Here is a 25,201-nt window from a genome sequence, read left to right on the forward strand (position 1 = left end):
ACACCGCAAAACTCAAAATTGGATGATTAAAAACTTTCTCAAACTTCGATCAAGCTTATCATTTTTTGCGAAAATGAGAAGAGAGAAATGAAAGGTCGTGATCTTCATGACACAGGCAGATACATATAGGGATAGACGTTATCCCATAATTCCCGCATTTTTTAGACGGGAAAATTAGAAGTCCCTTTGACAACAGTTTATTACTTTTGTAATGATTATAATCGAAAAAAGGCTGTTTAGTTTCGTTCTAAAATTGTACTCTATAAAAAGACGAACTTTGAAATTAATACAATAATAACTGAAATCTATTTTATTCAAAGTTTTTTTTCAGCTTTTATACCATTTGCAATGAATTTTATAATTTTTGATTTGCAAAAACTAAAAACTTAACTTCTCATTAATACTTTCGAAGTATGATTCATCAGTATTTATAAAATAAACTTCTCTAACCTACACAATTTTATACTCGACTATCTTTTAAACATAGACCATTCGCAAAAATCATCGTGAAAAGCTAAACAGTCAGTATATATTAAAAAAAAGTCTTTAATACAGTTTTGATTACATTAATTAAACTAAAAAAATAAATTAATAAATTAGATTGATATATAAAACACATTTAAAAAAAAAAAAGATGACATATACAAGAAATTATTATAGAAAATTGATGAAACAGTTAAGTTGTCTGTCATAAATCGATCAATAAACTGAATGATGTTATATATATTAAAATTCCTTATTTAATTATAAACTAATAATAATCTATTACATATTAAATCAAAACACTTTAAAAATTTATAGATAGTAGAAAATTGTCTTTCTTATTCATTTACATACAAAGAACTTTATAAAAACAAAATCTTAGAATAAGTACAAATTGGCTCGAAAAAAAAAACATTTAATAAAATTACTGATAAGTTTAAATTGTTTTGAATTTATAACACATCAATTAAGTGGACACAAGTGAAATTTACAAAATTTAAAAAATACCCGAAAATTTTTCGGTTACAGAACCGTAAACTCGCACTTGAAGCATATATTAGAACACTCTCCATTAAATTACCTTTTTCCTTAAAGTATTTTCAGGAAGTTGCCCCTTTTTTATTTTTTTCGCGTACGGAACGCTAAATTCGCACTTGAGCAATCGAACTAAGAACACTCTTCGTTAAATTACCTTTCAAACGAAACCAAACAAATTAAAATCGGTTCATCCGTTTAGGAGCTATGGGGCACACTTTTTTTTTAGTTCGGGTGTTAAAAATCGAATTTTTGTGGAAGTTGTTCGTAAGTTGATGTTATAATGTAATAGTCGCTCTATTAGCTCAGTTGGTTAAAGCGTAACCAATTCCGTCCGCGGTATAGGGCAGCGGGTTCGATTCCCGCCGTTGCAACAAAATTAATTTAATTAATAGTTGTGATGGACTGGTGTAGTGCATGGTGTCCAAACCAAAATACCAGTGTACAGAGGGGCTGCCAACACACCAAAATATCCATGTGGGGTAGTTGTCATTTAACAAAATTGACAAACCTCAAAACGTTTTTCAAATGATGAGCCTTGTCCTCAAATAAAGTTTATAAAAAGACATCATAAGTTGCAATGAGTACTATCTATTCTGAAAATTCAAGCAGCATCATTTTCGTACGCCCATCTCTTATTCCATACAACTTCCAATGTCTTTCGTTACTAAATCATAGATCCGAATGAAGTTAAAGTGGACAGATAATTTGAGACACTAGGCATAATAATGTCATACAACATAAGTATACAGAGTGATCCAAGTTATAAAAGCAGGACTTTATCAAGTGGTAGATAACGTTACAAAATGACAATTTCTAAATAAATTTATAGTCGATATAGCGTCCTTTTTTAGACACGTGGATAAAATTCACGGGTGTTGAAATTCTTGAATAAAAATAATATTTTCATTCTCATTATGCAATAAATAAATACCTGCTTAAAAAATTTAACAGGAATCATCCACGGTGTAAGGCTTATGGCTTAAGTTACGAAAACTATTGGTAGAGATATGGATGTGTCATCAACTCGTTTCGATAAAAAAATCCTTAGCGCTACTGCAACATTCCTAATAATATCATTTTTTTTAAACTGTATCAATAAAAGAAAGTTTTCCCGGATCAGAAATCCTACTAATATAACTTGAAGCATTCTGTATATATAAACACATTGACAAGTTATACACAAAAATTTATAATGGTAGCAGCACATACTATATTTTATTAAATCTTATCGATCGATACAAATCTAATAAAAATAATAATAACAAGCAACCAAGTAGTAGTAGCCAGGCCATTGAAAACTACTTGTTTTTTATTTTATAATATAATATGTAAAATGTAATTACTAAATGCAGATTAATATTCTAATTAAATGGTGTACCTAATCATGAATTACGATCGTTAATTATATAAAAACATTCACTCTGTACATACTTCATTTTAACGGTGTTATCCTTTAGTATGTTTAATATCAGAATGCATCGATAAACAGTGTGAGTCAGAAAAAAATTAAGGGGTTAAGGGCAATTACAATTTTCAAAAAAAAATTTTTATTGTATTTTCTCGCTTCTCACATAGCATACTCTATAAATAAATCGAGTGTTAAACTTTAAATACGTTTATCTTAAAACAATGTTTGTAAGATCGGTGGCTACATATTAAACTAGTACTGTCAGAGGCTGCCATTATTTTCAATAAAAAGCTTCGACTAGGCATCAGATTAACTATTAAATACTTTTCTATTTTCTTGAACGATTTCGTATAGACAGTTGTTAAGTTATGATACCCACCGCAAAAGACAACTTGTGAAATAGTCACCAATACATATTGCGATAAATTTTATAAAATTAATTTTTTTTTTCCAATTTTAATGAAATCAAGTTGAAACTTGACATAATGACGTAGCATTATTGTTACTTTTTTAAATAAAATAAAATGTTTTAAAAAATTAGTAAAATTACTTATTTTTTCGTGCTTCTGACTACCCCTTAATAGAAGTACACAAAAAGGATAGTATTCTAAACCCTAATCAAAATTTCTACAACTTTGATGCCACAAGGAGCTTTGACTAAAAGTCCTAATAGATTATCTCTCTCAAAATAAAAAAAAATAAAAAAATGGTACGTAGGCCATTAATTACCTAAAGAACGCACACTAATTATAAATGTTTCAATTCATTAATTCATGATTCACCCTGTATCTAGTGTAGTAGAATATTCGAAGAATAACCACACCGACTTTATGTTTTTAAAGATTGTCCATTGAACATACACTACATACATTCATGAGATAACGAAGGCCGATTAAATAAGTGGTCGAATTACTTACTTGATTTAGCGATTTACGAGGTATTTTTATTATTTATATTTATTTAAAACAATTATTTGTAACATGATTAAGATAACGTAATCTTTATATTAATTACAATCTACAACATAATATAGTATAAAAAATGTTGAAAAAGAAGCAAAATGGATGTTGGTCTCTTAAAAATAGTATGATCAAAGCTTCTTGAAATCAATATGTGCAATCGCCAATGTTAATTGTTAATATGGGGTGCAAGAAATCTGACGCGAATTTGTTCTATCAAATTTGTTCGTTTCTGCTTTGTAACATTATAAGGTATTAAAACATTATAACGCAATAGAAAAGATAAATGTATTTTTTTTATATTTTTAAATCATTGTTTACACCGTTATAACAAAGTAAAAAAGATAAATACTGTCTAAAAATGCTATAATTAAGTGTAAAAAAATATTTAAAATAGTGAATAATTTTTAGATGTTTAAACACAGTCCTTTTGGCGCTCTCTGTTGATGACGTATTAATATGTGATCTGTCAGTTGGTGACAACTCAATGTACTGTTTACTACAGGTATAATACCCACATATGTAGTAATTATAGTATATATCCATGGTATCACCATACAAAATACAAGTAATTAATACCAAACAATTTGTCAACAAGCCTGACATGCCACATACTATGGCGTCACGTCCGTTTTAAAATTTGAATTTCTCTCACTGAATTTTTACTTTTATTAATTAATTTTTAGTTATTAAGCCAAGAGAGTAAGGGAAAAAAATATCTGAACCAAATTTAAATTTCATGAATATCCCAATTGAATATTTCCGTAATTTAAATATCTTAAAATATCTATGAACTGAAATTGAGAGTAAAAAGAATGTTTTTTTTCCTCATCAATTTATTGACAGAAAAGTATTTTTGGTAATAATAATGATGGCCGACAGCAATAAATGGATACTCAACTATGACGTGGTTTAATATATTATATTTGATAGCCTTCACACCTGTAGGCCAATGTTATTAAAAAACATGAAATAATATTTTTTAAACATGTGATTACAGTTTTTGATATTATATTATACTATTATTATCATTGGAACACATAATTTCATGGTATATCCTCGTTTCGATGTGTAACGTCAATGTCCTGGTAAAACTACACCGGCCGATATTTCTCCTAATAAATATATTAAAAGCTTAAAACCCTACCTTAAAAAAATTTCCCGATAACAAAGACTTTTAAAGATATGTATAGGTATACATACTCAAAGCACCAAAGCTAGTAACAGTACAAGACTGTAATTTAATGATTTAAATTTCTAATTTCACATTGCTTATGCTTTCAAGCGCAAATAATCTAAAATTGAAATAAAAGCAGGTGTAATTATATTATAAAGGAAAAGCTTTCCGAATAAGAGGCAAAGAACAATTTTTGAAACCATTCGATTATCTATGTGTTATAAAATCATGAGACTCTGGATTAATCACACGATTATGTACAGATTTATTTTGTGAAAATTAACCATTTTAAAATTGAAATCCATATAAATCTCTTTTGTGTCTTTTAAATTTCAACAGAATCCAACTCTCCTGTGGAGACATACATTTTGATATAAATTAACCCTGAATAACTTCAATATAATTGTTTTTCTAATTTAAAAGAATGGGTTAAAAAAGCTTGTTTCTTTAAAGTTCCCAGAAAAGCACACAAATTATTTTTTTAAAGTATCTAATTCGATTCAACGAATCAGCTTATCAACCAACCCTCAGGATTAATAAAAATGAAGTGATAAATCGATAGTTGAATTTTAATTTTTCTCAACAACGTTCTTGTTCTCTCTTGAATATTTGAGATTCAATTAGCCGAGGTTCTGATGTGCCGTTCAAACCAAATTTTTTTCATGGGGAACAAAACTTTTTAAAACCATTATTTATATTTTTGTAAATTTCGTGCAGTAGCATTTAATTTTCAACTAGTATCCATACTATTATTACTAATTTATTTCTAAGAATATATTTCATAATTAAGTATATTACAAAGACAACTTAAATAATATATATTTGGAAACAAGACTCCTTTTTATAAAGTTTGATTGCTTGTAGCGTTTTGTGTTATATAATTACCAATTAAATTATGTGATTTAAATGATATAAATATTTCTTCCAAAATAATTTTATGGCATTGAATTACACTTAAAAGCAATAATTACAATTATTCATGTATATCTGGTTGGTAATTCCGCCCTGCCCTGCAAAGGAATAGGTGTTAAATAACTCACTTTGTTGTCCATATGCTTACTTTTAGAAGAAGATATTTTATACGTTATTGAACTGCTGTCTTAAAAGCCTTTGGAAACGGTCTTTTTAATCTAATTTGGTGGTAGGAAATCGGGAGTCTCGATAAACGGGTCTCAATAAATATCAGTGGAGTTTAAATTACTGAATTTGTTCCGATTACTGGGAAAATTCATTAAAAACCGTAATATACAAATGTAAAGGACCTCGAAATATTAGATAGGAAAAGCTCAAAAACTGCTCTCTAAAAATTGTTGTCGTATTGAAAGCTTTTGATTAGAACAATCCGAAGAAAATTTTAGTAGCAGTTTGAAAAAGTTTCACAGAAAGCCATTTTCCTAGTCATATAGGTAATATGAATATAATCTTTATGTGTAGAATCACCTATATCTCGAAAACTACTCGTTAAAAAATTTTTTGACCGTGATAGCTTTTGATCAGAACGATCCAAAGAACATTTGAGAGTGAGTTAGAAAGAGTTTCACTGAAAGCCATTTTCCTATCTAATATTGCGAGGTCCTTTGTATGTTGTAGGATGACATCATGGTTTGAATTCAGGAACGTTAATCATAAAAATTCCGTTTCGCAAGAAAAATGCGGGCGATAATCTTCGAGAATTTTTATTGGTAATTGATTTTTAAACAATTTCCAATTTTTTACTTTTGTTTTGCCGGATTTTTCAGATTTAGTACCAATATATTATACTTTCTGGAAATTTAATATTTCAAAACATAATTACAATTAAAAATTTTCAAATAAGTTGAATTGCAGTTAAGTTGGTGGCAAAACTGTTTTCTTATCAATTTCTTGATCTTATACAGTAATTCAGTAGCATAACATATGGTGTACTTACATAATAAATATCAATATCAATGTAAAATGAAAGTAAGTGGTTTATTAAAAACATAAATTTTCATAAAATAAAAATGTAATTGTAATTTTTTTTAATATTTTAATTTACGTAGGAAGTAATGCGTTCTTTTTATAAAATATTACCTGAATAGGTCAAGAGCTAGGCGTAGTACTGGGCAGGCATTTTGAATCCACTGGAAATTTGAGATTATGTACGCAGAGGAAAAGTACCCCTGGACAATTTTTGAATAAAAATCAATCATCAATCATATCATATCATCAATCTTGAATAAAAAAGTTTTTATTTTGTGTTTTACTTGAAATGACTGACTAATCTTGGGTGGCAAATTTTATCAGTAACATATACAAACGTGGGAAAAAATACTAAATTGAAAACAAAACTCAATAACAAATAATTTCTTAGAAGGCACTGATGGGGGCTGGTAAATTATAACAAAATAGAGGTTTAGTCACAGTATTCAACATTGTTAAACATATTTTTCTGTAAAAATTTCCCATAGAAACTGAAACTGGAACCTTGCAATACAATTTTTAATAAGTGGAGCAGCAGACATGCTGTTCTTTGAATATCAGAAGATATAATATTTATATTTTTTTAGCTTTCTGTTTATTGCTCTGAAACTTCTATCGATTTTAAGCTTGCCATGAAATTTAAAACTTTCCCCTGTCCCCTGAAAAGAAGTTCCCGGCTATGAAAATTTTCGTTAAGGATCTTCACAACATCTTCTAAATTTTCCAGTAATTCTGAAAGTACTGTCAAATACTGCGCCTGGCTCCAGACCGAATATAAAATATTATCTGAAGATATTATTTATTATTCAATATAATAAAGATATTCACGTTTATTAATATGTCTACTACGTCTATGCTTAGATACCTCTATCTATTCATATGACACATCAAAAGGTCGGCGGATCGATAAACGGTTGGTTGGTCAACGTCATCAGCTGCTAGTAATAAAATGGCAACAAACTACATTCTTTTGTAATATGATATTGAAAAAATATTTTTATTATAAACTATAAAATTATTTGACCAGTTTGATATACTATTTTTTAAGGTAGTACGAGCGCTAAGACAAGTTTAGATTTGGGGTTGAAATTATTTGTACCTTATTTTCAACTTTGATGATGAATTTTCAGCCAGGTGGGAATTTTTATACCTTCTAATGTTTAAATTGACTGGATAAATTGCTTTATTTACTGATTTAAGGATGTATGAGCATGGTAGTGGGGGCACAAATTTAAAAATAGATATTTTCAATTTTGATGATAAATTTATATTATTACTTGACGATATAAGACGAAAAGTAAGAATAAAATTTTTCGATATCTTGCCTAATTTTCAAAATATCGAAAATTGAAAATTTTGTTTAATTATTTAGCTTTCGATATTTCGAAAACCAAGACACATATCGAAAAATTTTATGCTTATTTTCGTCTACATTCATGAAGTTATAACAAAATTCATCATCAAAGTTGAAAATAAGATAAAAATAATTTCAACCCTTAATCTACCCTGCTCTTACATCCCTTATATGGGCGGTGACACTTAGTTTTTTTCTTTTCTAATTCATTGCTAATATGTTTACTTTCTATTAAAAAGTTTTTTTTTTAATTTGTTTTCATTCATTCCAAATGAAAATTATCAAAAACTTCCAAAATATGTCGTTTTTTGAGATTCCTCCATAAGAGCCAATGTATTTTATATCGATTTTTAATGACTTTTTTCTTAAAAATTTGCACGGATACCTAAGCTGAAATTTTAACCACATATTCTTTGAGTAAAAGACTACCTACAAACAAATTTTGAGCCTTTAAATCAAACATTGTTGTCATGCTCATACATCCTTAAGACATTTAATCACTTTTTCCGACTTCGTCAGATTCCAAGAACTGATTAAAATAGCATGACTTAGGTCTGTATTGAATTAGGAATTTCCAAGTGTCCATTTTTTTTATTAATTAGATTAACGATAACACCTTTAATAGAAAAAAGGGACTGCTTTTAAATTTTTCCTAAATCTCATATAAATTTTCAACTAACAAAAACAAAAAAAAAACAAAAATAGAGAATAAACTACAATAAAAAAACATTTCCTTATTCGTGAATATTAACCGTGAAATTGGTTTCTTGATCGTTATATTCTAAATCCGCCACAAGAAGAGAATTTAAACCCACTATCGTTTGTAATAAGCCCTGTGTATTTATAGTCAACAATATTAATTAAAATTGATTCAGTCCAAAATACTGGGTCACTTACAGGAAATAAATTATAATTATTGAATAGAGTCCTATATATAAAAATGGATAATATTTTAGAATTTATGTAGACATAAGTAGGTATCAATGTAAGTAATAAAAAAAATTGTAATACAAAGTAATCAGAGACCTAAATTACTTACTGTATAATGTAAATTAACTTATTTTTAAATATTAAAAAAACAGGTTTAAATTTTGTATTTTATATTTTTTGTATGACCATAAATTTATTTATTTTACAATAATTGTTTATATAATTATACTATAATACACAACATGAACTTATTTAAAACGAATAAAATATTACAATTAATGTATTTAATAAAATTTGTGTAAAGAGATGCTTTCAAAGGATGACATTTTTTGTAAATAATTCATAAAAATCATTAAAGCTTGCAATACATTGATTATTTTTACTAAAATTTCCCAATGTCAATTAATTAGCGTTATAAATACGTATTTCAACTCGACCCAAATTTTTAATTAATCAGCGTTATAAATACGTATTTCGACTACAATGTAGTCATCATAAGTATGAATTTTAAGTCTAAGTTCAAATAATAGCAAAAAATATTTTAAAGAATTGTCTGATTATTTACTCAAAAATATATTCTGAAAAGAGAAAAGGGTAGGTTAAAAAAAAGCGAGAGGTTTCGTGGGCACCCAATAGGGACTATGTTCTATTGGCTATAAATTATGTATTCTTTATTCATTTATTTATTTTTTTAAATTAAAAAAAAAATTACTGACGTGGATGGGTTTACAACCTTCCACGTACAGAGCGGGCACTGTAACCACAAGACTCATTGTAAACTCTAAACAAAATGTTTGTCGGGCACTTTTTTTGTCTAGCCCTCATCCGCCAAACGCGATAAGGAACAATTACAAAGTATCCACTTGCAAGACTCATGTGTGACCAAGAAAAAGTCTTGGTTTTCATAATGGTCCAAAGGAGTAGTTTTGTTCTTCTTAGCCCAACGAGGGCAAGATCAAAATGCATGTCGATAAATTCATTTTTTACTAAATAGAATCGCAAAACGAATGGCATGAAACCTTTATTAAGTGGCTAAAGGATTGAAATAAGAATATGTCTTTTGGGAACAAGAAATTTGTTTCAAAAGTATTTAAAAAGTGTATCGTGGGGTCTGGAAAATGAATAACGAATTTTACACTGTTTAATTGTAAGCCCCCTCCAAGAGAAAATAAAACTATCGAATCTTTCACTGTCTAACGGTCTAGATATTGTATTAATTGAGGCAATAACTTTCTTTGCAGTCAAAAAAATTAAAAATTATCGTTGTAAACTTTATTGATTTAGAAATTACTTCATTTCACATCTTCAATTATTAACTTGTTTTCTTATTTTATTAATATAGATTTTCACTCACTATAGGTGTTAACAATTCTTTCATAAATTTAAACGTTTTCCAACGCCAACACTATTATGATTCAAAGTTTATGGTTTAAAAGATTGTTTAAATAATGTTATGTCATCTAAAATACAGTTAAATTTACAATTTTTAACAGGTCTTGTTGTCGAATAAATAGTTATCTGAATAATTATCATTATAAAAATTTCGAATCTTTAACCGACAAAAGTTTAACCAAAGTATATTTTTATTGGTTGAAATATTGTGTTTACAACCATATCTTGGCCGGTGGACCCTCTTGAGAGATAAAGGTATAGTCTATAGGTACAGAATATTTCATAATAATTGAAAAATAAATTTCTCAGGGGAATGTCAAAAAAAAAGGTGATGAAATTGTGAGAGAAACGAGGTTTATGACGTTTATCGATTCAACTTTCGCGAATTATATTATAATAAATTTCGATTATTGATACATTAAATATATAAAATATATAGGAGACTTTCTATATAGATATAGATAGATAGATAGATAGTCACTCATCACGATATCTCTGGACCTATAAGACCTGGAGACTTGAAATTTGGGAGGAATATTCCTTTTGCCAAGTAGAGGTCAGCTAAGAACGGATTTTACGAAATTCCACCCACAAGGGGGGTTGCGGGGGTGTTCATGAATAAAAAATTCATATTTTTCAATTATGGCTTTTAATAGTTCAAAACTTGGTCAGAATGTTTTAAATTACATTTAGAAATTTTTTTAACCTTCGGAGGGTAGAAAGGTGTAGCGAGAAAGTGGGAAGGAAATATCGAATATTTACAAATATACCTAAGTGGGGTATCAAATAAAAGAGCATGACGTGTACATTACAAAACTGTTATCCAACGCAAGGAAATGTGGAGGGAGGGGTGCAAGTGGGGATGTTGCCCAGCAAAGGGGGCGGGTAACAGTTAGTTAAATATAAAATTGAAATAATTTAATAAGTTGTATATTTCAGTGGTATTGTCCAAAGTTTCAAAAAGAAAAATGTGAAATGAAATAAATTTTTCTAGATTTGTATTTTAAATGTTTGAGCATAAATGTTCTTGTAAAAAACATTAAATCCGTATAAAACACAGTCTTTTGATAAATTATAGAAAAATTAATTTTCTTAACTTCACTTTTCTTTAAATGTGCTGTCTAAGACGAGTTTTGAAACTGCCTGTATAATAAAATAAAAGAAACTAAATTCTGAAATGAAACTTATGGTAAATAATTACGATTATAATAAATTTAATGTATATTTCTCATAAAATTTCAAATAGGTAATTTTTATTATCAACACTAAATAAAAATCATTTTTAATTACTATTACTAACAGAGATAAATTTTTATTATTATTAGCATTTTATCATATAAATAATTCAATTAAATTGTTCCATGTGCAGTATCCCCTCATATCTCAAAAACTATCAAATCCGCGAATGTGGAACATACAATTTTTTTAATATATACATTTAAATATTTAATAAACGCAAAAGTATAAAGAAATCACACTCCACAAAAATAAAAACACGACACTAACTTTATACAAAGAACTTTGTATCTTTGCAACTTTCTTATCGTGGATCCTTTTGGATCTAAACGTGGGCTCATTTAATAAATAATGAAGTAAACTTGAAGACACGAAACAAATTCAATTATTGTCTTGACACGTACTGTGCCACGTAAAATGACCTTGAATTTTCGATTTTCATGGCAGCAATTCGAGTCTTAGAGTTTATTGGAGTAGGTAATCTCCGTGTTCACTTCCATAAAATGAACCCTGGTGAGTCCAAAACGATTCCACATAAAATAGTTACATGCTACAATCTTCCCAGAAATGAAAAGTAGAGAAAAAAGTGTTCATCCGAACTACAAATAATTTTTGAACAATATTCTTTTTAAAATTAAGATAAATTTTTTCAAAATAATTAAGTTTGTCGCTGTCCAGATAAAAAAGACAATTGTTTGTCTTTACGAAACAAAAGTTCAAAAAAAATTTTGAATAATATTATTGCTCATTTATCAACAGGTTTTTTGAATTTCTAAAACATAATCATAAAATATTGACTTGAAAGTATAGTTTTAATTGTTTTTAGATTTAAATATCTCTATTTGATTGGGTCTTTACTATCGTTTCCCGTCATCAGTAATAATAGTTAACCGACATATATTTAATTCATAGAATATGAAAGTCTTTATGCCTACTAGTTTTAGGATCCTGCAATCTTTAGTATTTTTTGGGAGAGGCCCAACTAAATATTCCAGAAAAAACATCAAAAAATCCCAAACTTGTCTGTACCATCATCAAATTTAGAGAAAAGTTGTATATACTTGATAGTATTCGTTCATTCTAATCCTCCAGTTTGATCCTTTTCTGGATCATATATTGTATGGGGGATTTCTATCAATGTCTGTTAGAAGTTTTCTTATTTGGAAGTAATTGCTAAATTTTCTTATAAGTTATTGGGTGAACAAGTAGTTTTATAAATACATGGCTTAGTGGATAGATGTAATTCAGGTCTCAACTCAATGGTCATTGAATACCAACTTTGTGTCGCTTGCTTAGTTTGAATTTTTCTTTGTCCTTTATTAAATGATTTTACGTTCCTATTCGAATATTTTCTATATTAAAATGATAAGACTTCGTAACATTTTGAACAAGACTACTCCGAAGTGCATGAGAATTCTTAAGGTAATAAAATAAATATCATTCAATTGCATGGAAGAGAAGTTATATATCAATGAAATATTCTTTGATGAATCAGTCATTAATAAATTTAATTTACTAAAATCAAAAGTTGTATAAAATTTTATTATTCCAAATAAATAATATAATATTTATGTAACACGGTATGGCTTTCAATTACCCTTTTTATGAATGTTTGATTATTGTATTTATTTTTATACTTATTGCATTCTTATGTATAATAATCGTAAAATCATTCTGTACAGTGTACAGTACTGAAAAATTATGTATAGGATTAAAGAATTTATTTCATAGCGGTTTAGTTCGCAAAGGAATCAAATAAAGAATAAATAAAAAGGTGAAAGTTAATTTGGAAAAACAGGAACTTTATTTCATTTTTGACTATTAATTAACTAATCGACCAGACAAGATGAAATTTAACACGATTTTGTGTTTGTATAATCGACCATAGTTTTTCTATCGAAAAGTGTTAATAAATTAATTTTAATTAATTTTCCCATAAACGTTTTTTCACAGCAGGCTTACAGTTACATTTTTTAATCCCTGGCTAAAAGGGGACCCACTTGCCGCAGAATTTCTTTTTCTGAAATTTCGACGCCATAGTTTGTATCAGAGTACTGCAGCTTTTGACGTGAAAATCAGTTATAATTCCTTATGAAAAAAAAAACTACTTTTGTTTTAAATATTTTTTCGTGATGTTTACCCGTGAAGGTACAAATTAGGTCACAACATAATATAGTATGTTATATGTGATGTAAACATTATTGTTTGTTTATTTATAGTATCTTTCTTTAATTACATAACGTAAAAATCAAACGATTGCGTAAACAATACTGTCTATACATGGTATTTCAACAATTAACTCAGTCAATTGTTTGTTTTCATTTTAAATACTTTTTACAGATTTGAAACAAAATTAAGGAAAATTTTAATTAGTGATATTTTTTTCGCTCGCACCATTCCCTCGAAATATTTATCTCAAAATACGATTCCGATTTAATTAAGATATCATAAACACCCACACAGCTACGATATACAAAATTTGGCCTGTATATGGAGGCATAATAACGTTCAATATTATTAATGGCAGAAATAATTTTAGTGTTTATTTATTACGCTTATATAAATATATCATATTGTTAAGTTAATACCCATCATATATACGAAATATACCTTTGTATGTGCATGGATAAGTACCTAATATGGTTCCACCCTCGCATATATACTCCTAATATTATTATATTCCTATATAGAATATCATTAACAATATATAATACAAATCTAATTTATATATTAATTTATGTGACAATATAAACAGCTTATTTGACTCCTAAACATTACTTCTCTAATCATATAATATATACCTATTATATATAGTTCTCAATAAATATCCCTTATTATATTATCCATCATACGTATATAACAATTGAATGTCTGTCTATTCACAACATTGCGAAATTTTTCTATCAGTATACTCATTTAATGACGTTCAATAAAAAATTGAAAAATTTGATGACCATAATCTTGCTTTTTGTCACTTTTTATACCATGTATATATGAAATTAAGTAGATTAAAATATTTAATAATTTAATAAAAGTGTGCGAAGCTTATATTAAATATGGCGCGTGAATGAAAAACATTTAACATAATTTTTGAAAATCGTATTCTAATCTTATTTTGACCCAAAACCTACAAAAATCATAATATTAAACAACACAAAACAACAATCAAAATATATAGTTACCAATTCTTCGTAACTTTGAATTCTCAGAATTAAGATTCTAAGAAGTTTTAGCTGATATATCGTATCACAATTTAAATAACTGAATTATTTTCACGTTATCCAAATTATCCTCAAACTAAGTTCTTGTTAAAACTACCATCGAAACTTTTCTATCGTTTTTTTTTTCAATTTTTTAAAGAAAAAATTATTAAAAAAGAGAAAAAATAATCCTCCTTGAAGTAAATGAAACTAATTTTCTAAACTAATTTTGGCGCAATTACAACTGTAAAGATATATGACTGTCAGTTCCTCAGATTTTGAATATGAGTTATTTGCTGGTGATATCTGTCTCCAAGTACTGGAAATATATGCATATGAAGAAAAAACTACCTTCTTTACACTAATTTTTCTCTATTTGAAGAGTCATCAAGAATGCCTACGTGCTGCATTTCTCGATGGCTGCGTCACTGATAATAGTAATAAACTAAAATTAACGATAAAAATGTTTATTATGGAATATTGAAAATAAATTTAAGTATTTGTAATTTATCTCTTGCAAAACAAATGAAAAATACTATCTAAACATTTACGCTTCAAAGATCTTATTATTTATCATGAAAACAAATTGAAAATAAAACGTTTTTATCACATAAATAAAAATACAAAACTTTAATTGAATATTTAAGACATTTACAGTGTTTAGAGATAAAAGAAGATGATACAGTATTGAGTATAAAATGTTGGGATAATACTGATAATTATTTTTATCATGAGACCAGACACAAAAGTTAATGTGTACGTACCAGCAATAAAATTTCATTACTGTGCTATGCACGTATGTATGTATTATATATTACACAAAGGCACTGTCATATTTACAGTAAAACCGATATAGATTAGTTTGTAGTTATTCGCGTAGAACACACATAGGTCATAGAGCACAATTTTGATACCCGAAGACAGTCTCAAATAACTCAACTCAACTCTTTGAGCAATTTGGTGATGTAAAAGAATAAAATGAAAGATTGGAAGTCGGAAATTAAGCTTCGATAGAACGAAACATTAGGTGATACAAGTTTTTCAGTCCTCCCATTGTAATACCTGGGCTATCGAAGATAAGTGCCTGATGTATTCACAGTCAGTGTCGTAGCTTCAATTTTTTGCACAGATATCCTTGAAAGGGAAATAGTATATTTCCTTGGAAGAAACGTCTCCGATTATACTGCGATCGCCACTGTCCTGTAGTGCCACAAGTTCATTTTGTGCCTCGCCAAATATTTGCCTGTCTTAGGATAATTTCATTCTCGAGAGTTTGTAGCAATAGCTTTGTGCCATTCTCGCCCATCGTTGTGCAATTTCCTGCAATTTTCCTATAGCTTGAAGCTCATATCTGGTTTGGTTGTACTGACAACTGATTCACAGACGGTCGACAATCCTATGCTACTGTGAAGACCAACTGGATCTAACTTAGAGATTTTAATGTCTCTTAGCTGTCAGAGGGGATAAGCTGTCAATAGACACATCTCAGCCTACTTTACCATTAAGCTTAGACCCTTCAGTATAAAATGCAACGCCGTTTGATATGACTAAATTCTCATTCAATTCCTGCCTAGAAGGTCTTAAAAATGAGAAATTGTGTTTGAAGTTGGGAGAGAGTGAGACGTAATAAACAGGTCTTGGAGTTGAGGATTTTTAAAACACAGTCGTCGCCATAGTGGGTCTGTTTTCGAGCTGAGTTATACAAAAAGTCAGTCTACATAAACGGATTTCACTGTACGTAATAACCATCATATATATATAACCCAATATTATCAACATCATTATTTCCATCGTGTTCGGACTTTGTTCATAGATATATACAGTTTGGTTATGATTTGCAGACGTTATAAATGTTTAGATGAAGAAAAAAGTACGTAATTCTAACCTATAAATTTGGATTATATGTCAAAATATAAAGACAATGTGGGGGCAAGAGAATGGAACCGAAAAGATGAGAAATAATGTTACAAAAATGTTTTATCTTATTATTATTATCATTTGTGTGTTTTGCTGATTAAATTTTTTGGTATATAACTTTATGATATGTGTGTTAAATTCTTTTTATGTTTCAATTCAGTTATGATATAATTTTGTAACATAGGATAGAAGAAATTTTATTAAAGTTGACTGGGATGTAATTTCATTCTTTGACCAATGTAAAAGATCATTTTCTTTCTCAAATACTGTAAAACTTTCTTGAATATAGAAAATACTAACGAAACTACACAATACTTTCCAAAGAATATAATCTGGCAAATTAGAATATACAAAAATGGTTTATTCGAATTCATGAATTAAAATTAACTTATAAATAGTTTATAGAAATGTAATTTATTTTAAAATTTAAAAAAAATTATAGAGTTCATTGGAATTTGAACCCGAGACCTCCACCATGCAGATCAATGATTGTTACCACTATACTAACGATAACATTTTTATTAAATATGATTTTTTATTATTTATTATCAATGTCGACAAACAAATTTTTAATTATCAATGTCGAAAAACATATAGGTATATGGAAAAAAAAACTATGCATTTATATTTTCATCTCTTTCTTATTTTGACAGAATTAATGTTAGTTGAAAAATGAATCTGTTTGTACTTTCATTGTTAAAGGCATTTTAATAGCCCTGATAAAATAGTGTATTTGCTACAAAAAAAAAAGAAAATAATATCAAATTCTGAAAACATAAATTTAAGGGAATGAGTTATAAAGTTCATGGCTGGATAATAATCACCAAATGTCACTTTTCGTTTCTCCACATGCAATATACTTATTTCGGCGATTTAATATAGTAATTCTGTGTGCCAACTTTTCCAATAAAAATAAGAGAAAGATTCATAGAGAAATAAGATTTCCTTAATGAAATAACTGTTTGTGCAAAAAACTATGCCAATCCTTTTATGCTGATTTAACGTGAAATACGAGCAAACAAACAAATACATAAACAAATAAACCAAATATAAAATATTAATTAATTATTGATTAAAAATTTTAATTATTGATTTTTAATATCAATACATAGTATATAAAACAAAGTCGCTTCAATCCGCCTATCTGTCCCTAATCCCTATGTATACTTAGATCTTTAAAACTACGCAACGGATTTTGATGCGTAGTTTACCGATCCAAGCATACATAGGGATTAGGTTATTTCTAATTGATAAAGTGATTCAAGGCGAAGGTTTTTTGTTTAATACATGCATATTATAGTAGCGTATGGGAGGTTGAAAGGAATGTGCTTCAAAAATTAAAAAAGTTGTAAATTGATTAAGCTCGAATATTGTCAAGATATAAAACCAGCTTAAAGGATTGTTTTATCTATTTTTAACCTACGGTGGGCCGAGAAAGTGGGGATGAATAATCAAATATTTTCAAATATACCCAAGTGGAGTATCAAATAAAAGATCATGACGTGTAAATTACATGACTGTTACCCCTACACAGGGGGTATTGGCGGAGGGGTGAAAATGGGGATGTTGCCCAGCAAAGCGGGTAGCTCACAGCTAGTTTGTAATAATATTAGACTTGCTTTCAGAGGCCATAAAACAGATCGATTTTTATTCAATAGTATTTTTACTATCGAAGTTTCCTTTATATAATACTGAAGACAAAATTTTTTGCCTCATTTGTCCTTCATAAGACTAATTTCCAGAAAATACAAAATTTAATTATGCTTATAAACTAAACAAAAGTCATTTTCAAATAAACTTTATTATACACCTTTTAAAATAAATTTAAATTTAAGAATATTCAACAAGTGTTTTGTACAATTTAACGCCGAATACACACAATTATTCAGTAAAAATATTCAACATCAAATAAAGAATACAATTGAAACCAATCTTTCTTTTGTCGACTTTATTTTCCATGTAAATTCTATTAAACGTATAATCTAAAAGGTACAACAGGTGAAAACAATGAATATTTTATGTACAGACAGGCATTGAGAAGAATATGTTGTACACTATATATAGATATACACTGACTACGTATAACGTAAAACGAAGGTAATATCGTTTTACTAACACCAAATAAACTGGAAGTTTATTGCCAGTTTATTACCGAGCCAAAGTTATGATCACTAAGGGACTCTTACCAACTCAAGACCATCTACGATCATCAACATGTTTCCACTATAAACTTTCAGTTGTTTTGTGTTTTGTTCAATCATTTTATAAGATTTCGGATGTAATACATTTTTTGTCTGTTCAAGAGAAAAAGGTCATATATTTTCCCCTTTATCTATAAATCTATAGGATTTTTCAATGAGAAGTGTCTTTTTAAATTTAAAAAAAAAATATTTGTGTGAAAAATAGAGCTGATAATTTTATTTTAATTCAAAGTACAAGCTCAAAAGAGGTTTGCAATGGAACAAAATATCTCCCAAATATCCGCTGCGGGACTTGCATATGACCGTAATTAATTTTTTCATAATATTTTCGCATAACTGCGGTTGTATCTCGCGAATAATAGCTCTAAGCTCAAAGTTCAATGGTGTTAAGTGTCACGATCTCGGCGGTCAATCAATGCCTACATTTCGAATAATCGCACGTCCAGAAAATTGTTCACGCAATATTGTTTCACCAGATATGGCGCCGTCTTGCTGATAGAAATGACGTCCATGCCCATACCATCAATTTCTGACCAAAAAAGTCTGTCAAAATCGTTTGTTATCGCAGCGTGTATTCACTAAAACGGTCATAATCCAAAAATCATACCAACTTGTCAAACTTTTTTTGGATGGAGAGGTTATTGGACTATTTCTCTTGGGTTTTCGGGACTCCAAATGTGGCAGTTTTGATTTATTTACGTACCCGGACAGATAAAAATGAGCAAATTTCATCAATAAAATGTCCATATATCTAAAATCATATTTTAATTAAAATTTATTAGAAAAGAATATTATAGTGAAAATAATTTTAAATTATTTAACTATATGGTTTTTTTTATTTAAATATACATAAATTACTAAAATAAAAAAATAAAAAGAATATCATAATGGGCAATATTGGATAAAATATCATATTTCAAACTGCCCTGACAAGCCGATAAAAATTGAATCAAACTTATTAAAAAATATACGAAATTTAATATGACATTCCATAATAATTAATTTACAACCATAATTATTTTCAGGGAATTTTTTTTGAGTATAGTAATATTTTGTAAACAAAGTAAATGTACTTTAAAATGTAATTATCATAAATTTTTTAAGAAAGTAGTCAGTAACCAAAAAACAGTCCATTTTTTATTTGAATGTTTACTGTTTGAGCAGGAACCCACACCCACAAAAAAAAAAACCAAAGCTTCATTACTTAAACGGTTATTGAGCTAATAAAAATTGAATATAAATGATATTGAATGTGTTTGACATCCTTAATGGGCATTTTATTTATAAATATTTTATTTTTTATTATTTTGGAAAAATATTAAGTTACACGTACAAAATAATTACACCAAAAATTATGATTGTAGTTAAAAGTAATCATCGTTTAATAATACGGCCCACACACAAACATGACACTACAACTGGACAATTACTAACATTAAATGTCTAAGGCCCTAGCTAATTATTTTAAATTATGTATCAAATATGCTAAACATTGTATTTTAATGGTGTGAAAAGTGTCTTGACATTTTGCAAAATGATAAAATTATCAATTGACATGGAGGTATAAAGTTACAAATGACTCGAAAAAAACTTTAATATTAAGTTTTTCTAAATCTATTAAAAGTATCATGTATGAGAGACTTTGACTGATATAAAGTACATTAATAAAATTTCGAACAAATGCAAATTTCATAATAAAAATTATATTAAACATTAAATTTTAATGGTGTGAAAATTATTTTAATATTTTGCAAATCAAATGAAAAATATTGACTGAGTTTATTGTTGAAATACCCTGGATAGAATGTCTGTGCTTGCATTATTTTAAATAAATTCGAAGATTTTAAATTACCAACACAATTGTGGTTACATTATTTGGTTCAAATGAAATTAAAATAATATAATTTCGAAATATTTTGAAAGTATTTTCTAGAATTTTTTATCGTTTTTGGAAAATGTTTCACAAGACCATGAGCTGAAGGTACCTGCAAATTTTTGAAGGTACCTGCAACTCCCAATCTTTTATAGTTTTGGAGAAAATGGGCGCTAAATTTTTGTCCTAATTTGTGCCCTCATGGATAAACAATGATGTTTATGAAAAACCTTTTTAATAATCATCAGTTTTAATAATTACCAAGTATTAAAAAAAGATTAGTCCTACTTAAATTTTACTTAATTTTTCTTAAATTTCACTTACTTTTAGTTTGTAGACAATTTTTATCTTATTCTGAATAGGTATATTAAGATAATATTTGATATACTCCACTAATATTTACAGAAATTCTTTTTAAAATAATATTTCTGCCATTGATATGAACGCATGTCTTAACGCATTTCTTTGCTGTATTATAAGTAAATTTTCAATTTCAATTTTCTCCCATCCAAAGAATATATCTTGGTAAAGGGGAGTGTATACACTATACGCACTAGAAGGCGCTCATATCAGATTTAATTTTTTTGAAGTTAAGTTTCTATAGGCTCATTAGACAATATGTAATATATATATATATATAATAAATAATATTTGGTAGGGTAAAATTTTATGGTTTCGCGTCATCAAATTGCTATGAATATAACTACTGATAAAAGACCGCAACCTAGGAAACTAAAACTTTTTCAATCGAAAAAGCGACACCCATGTAATAATAATTAAAGCTATGCAACTATTATATTAGTGATTCTGATCTTTGGTAACTTTAGATTACTGTTCATAAATGGGGGTTTTTATCATTATTTATAATAGTTTTTATATGCACGCTAATAATTTCAATTTGCAAATTATGAAATTTTTATTATTCATACTATAATTAATTTAAAAAAAATTTTTAAACCACACAATTTGGTATTCCAAAGTTTTAAATTTTCATTTCCGTCGACAGTGCCTTTGACTGACTATCTTCTTTTTTTTTATTATCAACTATTAATTATTACTAACTTTTAACGTATTAATTCTAATATACATTATTAAGAACAGCATGAAAATAATTAATATATCGTTTGCATTAAAGCTTGTGGGAGGTCTTTAAATCACTATTTGTCACAACCATATAGAAATAATTAAATTAAGACAATAAATTAAAAAGAATGTAATAAATCATAAGCAATGAGTAATTAAAATTATAATAACTATAAATTATAATATACGTTTTTTAATTGCAGGTTCATTTGTATTTTTCTGCATTACCAGAAGATAAAGTGCCGTACGTGAATAGTGTTGGCGAACGATATCGTGTCCGACAATTATTACAACAATTACCACCACATGATAATGAAGTACGCTATTGTCATGCATTATCAGATGAAGAACGTAAAGAGTTACGTTTATTTTCTGCTCAAAGAAAGCGTGAAGCACTTGGACGTGGTTCGGTGCGACAATTACCTGCACCAATGCCATGTGATAATGTAAGTACCTAATTCATACCATTTTTTTTATTCTTAATACTCCACTTAGCTCGAAATAATGCTACAACTGTTTGCCTTTCGGCAGTACAGTTTTTGGGATTGGATGTGCAAAATAATGGGCTTTAATGTTGAATAGCATCTTCCTTTTTCCAGTAAAAATTACTTTTTTACAAAAATAATCCAAAATGATGAGCAATCGGCAAAACCCTTATAATTTCTTCAAGTATACCCGTTCGTTTCTTAGATGGAGGGAGGAACGTTCTTGTGGTACTACAAGACAGATCTTATATCACTTCCAAGGACCTCTGTTAGCAAAGTTGTTGCTATGATATCACAGCAGAGCTTACCCGCGTTAGGTCACGTGATATACAGTTAAAAAATTACGATTTATAATTTTAATATTTTAAAAGAAAAAAGTGCTTTTATGACTCGAAATCAGAATATTTAAGTATATTTTTACATAAACTTTAACTTTTTTCAAATTTCATTATTTATTTTTGACTAACGATAATACCCTATTCAAAACTTAAGAGACAGCCTCCACGAAAATAGCTAATATAAAGTATGTGCTATTACAACAAGTATTAAAACATTAAACAGTGTTGATTATATCAACCTTATCACATATAAACAGTATACTCGATTTATAAAACAGACTAACCATATTATATCCTATTTTTTAATATACTTTTGCATTAAATATATTTTTTAGAAAAATCCAATTTAAAGTTTGACACATTAATCGTATCAAAAATATATAAAAATGCAGCGTACTGTTAAAAAATTATTAGTTCAATTTATAATTTTATTGTAAAATGCACTCATAGACAAATATGAGACAGTTCTATATAATACCATCTGCATACTACACGGCCACATCTCTATTAAAAATATATACAAGGATATTTGATATTTTTGGTGTTATGTAACAACCTTATACTTTATTCCTTCCTAAAGAAGGATAAATCGAGAGTGGTTTGCGATGGTTGTAAAATGTCTTCAGTCGTTCTTTCTCTATTTCTTTGCAATAGAGATTTTTTGCTTCTCTTATTTTTTATTAACCATAAATAGAAAATTTTTAATGGTTAGAAATATTGAACGTGTAAAAAAAGTTTGTATTTACTATTTAAATGATTTAATTTGTAAATTAGTTTTGCATAATAATCTTAATCGATCATTTTGCTTTTGCAAAGTCCAGATCTGCCAAATCTGGATCGTTCTATAGGGTATAAAATTATCGGTTACGAAGTTACAGAAAAATTTCTTGAGTCTTCAAAATATCGCTGATCACATTATTTTATCAGCAGTCAAATTACTCAGTTATACAAATCTACTATGGAATGATAGAAATAATTATTTTAACTCTTGATTTCGATTGATTTTCTATAAAAAAAACGTTCTTATTCCATTAAAATTTAACCTACCCAGAAAATATCGTAAATATCATTCTATTTTAATGTGAGCAATGCCATTTTAAATATACAAAAAGTTATTGAATCAATCTGATCTATCTTAAAATGAAAAGACAGCATGCTTCGTAAAGCTACCCTGTCCCATCTGCTATTTCGTGTAGAGTCAGTGTATATCGCCTTCCTTATCGATGATACACTAATACAAGAGGTCAACACAATTACCACAATTTGGTTTCTTTTTCTCTTCCATTCTGGATAGTCTTTCAACTTCCCTGTAAAAAAAAACTACTATAGTTGCAAGAAAATATGTTCTTACATGATAATAAATATTTATTGGCTTTACTTTAATTTTAAAATAAGTCAAAAACTTATAATCTTGAATTAATTATTGGGATCGTTGACTCAAGGAATATTTACTTGCTATAAAGCACAAACAAACAAGTACCTAAGTAAACATTTACTTCAATCCAGTAATTTTTTTATTATGTGATATATTAGGATTAATCTAGTTCTATCATCAAATTGGAGTATTATTTCATGCCAAATGCAGTCTTAAATAAGCCTCGCATCCAAATTTACTGGCTGTTTGATCGAATAAGCTTGACAATTTCGAATATGAGACTTAGGTCCCTGTTGCTGGGTAACGAATTTCGATTACACAATTAATATAGCAATATAATTCATTTCGCGATCTTAAAACTAGCTTCTTCAAACTATTCCGACCCTTAACAAATGCTATAACTACAGATCAAGGCCTCAATTACTTTAACGAGATAAAACTACAAATAATTTCATCGGATATTCTTCTTTGAATTTCCGATAAAAGCTGAGTTCAATAAATGCAATATTAAAATTTCGTAAACATCATTGTATTCAAAATACAACAAATATAAAAGTTTTTTTTATGAAAAAAAATGATATATGTGACTTTTCTGAAATTTATTTTATTATAAAACTCTTATCACCCTCTTTTTGGTTTCCCATTTTCCTATATTTTTTCTAATATATATTGAACACATACACACATACTAAGCAGGTGTTGTATCATGATTGATATCAATTTTTTCTTTTGTATTTTCCATATTTGCCACATCTGTGATCATACGAACCTGCAACTTAATATCTCAATTATAAGTTGATAAATTATCGTCAATATTATTATACGTTTCTTCAATAAACTATTTTCCGTTTAAAAAGCTGTGAACGATTTCGAAACTTTCAATACACGATTAATAGAATATTTTAGGAAATATTAAAAGAAGATTTCTCAGTTTTTGAAGTGAAAACTTCTTTAAGTGCGTAGAGCACTTTTGGAATGGAGAAAAACGCCAAAAATTTAATCTGTATTCGAACCTACTTTGAGGATCAGTGGTATCGCTGCTGGACTTCCATTCGAAACATCTGCGTTTGAAATTCAACTCTTTATAAGAATAAAATACTAGAGCAAAATTTTCGAATAACTTGTGAAAAATATTTGCCATAAAAAATCAAACGTTATTTTTTTTTTCATATTTGTAACATGTACTAGAGTGTTACCCAACCGCTTCGCTGGGTTTAAAAGTAAAAATCGATAAAGATTGCTCTCGCTTATTCCCTTTATATAACACTCGAAATAATGGTAAGGATTTTACACAGGTAAAATGTATGTATGG

The 25,201-nt window shown here is 28.0% G+C and overlaps 1 protein-coding gene across 2 annotated transcripts in view; it reads left to right on the plus strand.

The window, feature by feature from the left end:
* Positions 1–25,201, plus strand: part of LOC123300218 (protein espinas-like) — a 632,746-nt gene that overhangs the window by 576,664 nt on the left and 30,881 nt on the right. For both annotated transcript variants that reach the window (XM_044882745.1, XM_044882746.1), the window contains exon 3: positions 21,895–22,137. In XM_044882745.1, the coding sequence (XP_044738680.1) occupies positions 21,895–22,137 (243 nt within the window). The remainder of the gene's footprint in view (positions 1–21,894; positions 22,138–25,201) is intronic.

The sequence above is a fragment of the Chrysoperla carnea genome, chromosome 5 (assembly GCF_905475395.1).
Source record: "Chrysoperla carnea chromosome 5, inChrCarn1.1, whole genome shotgun sequence".
Lineage (NCBI taxonomy): Eukaryota > Metazoa > Arthropoda > Insecta > Neuroptera > Chrysopidae > Chrysoperla > Chrysoperla carnea.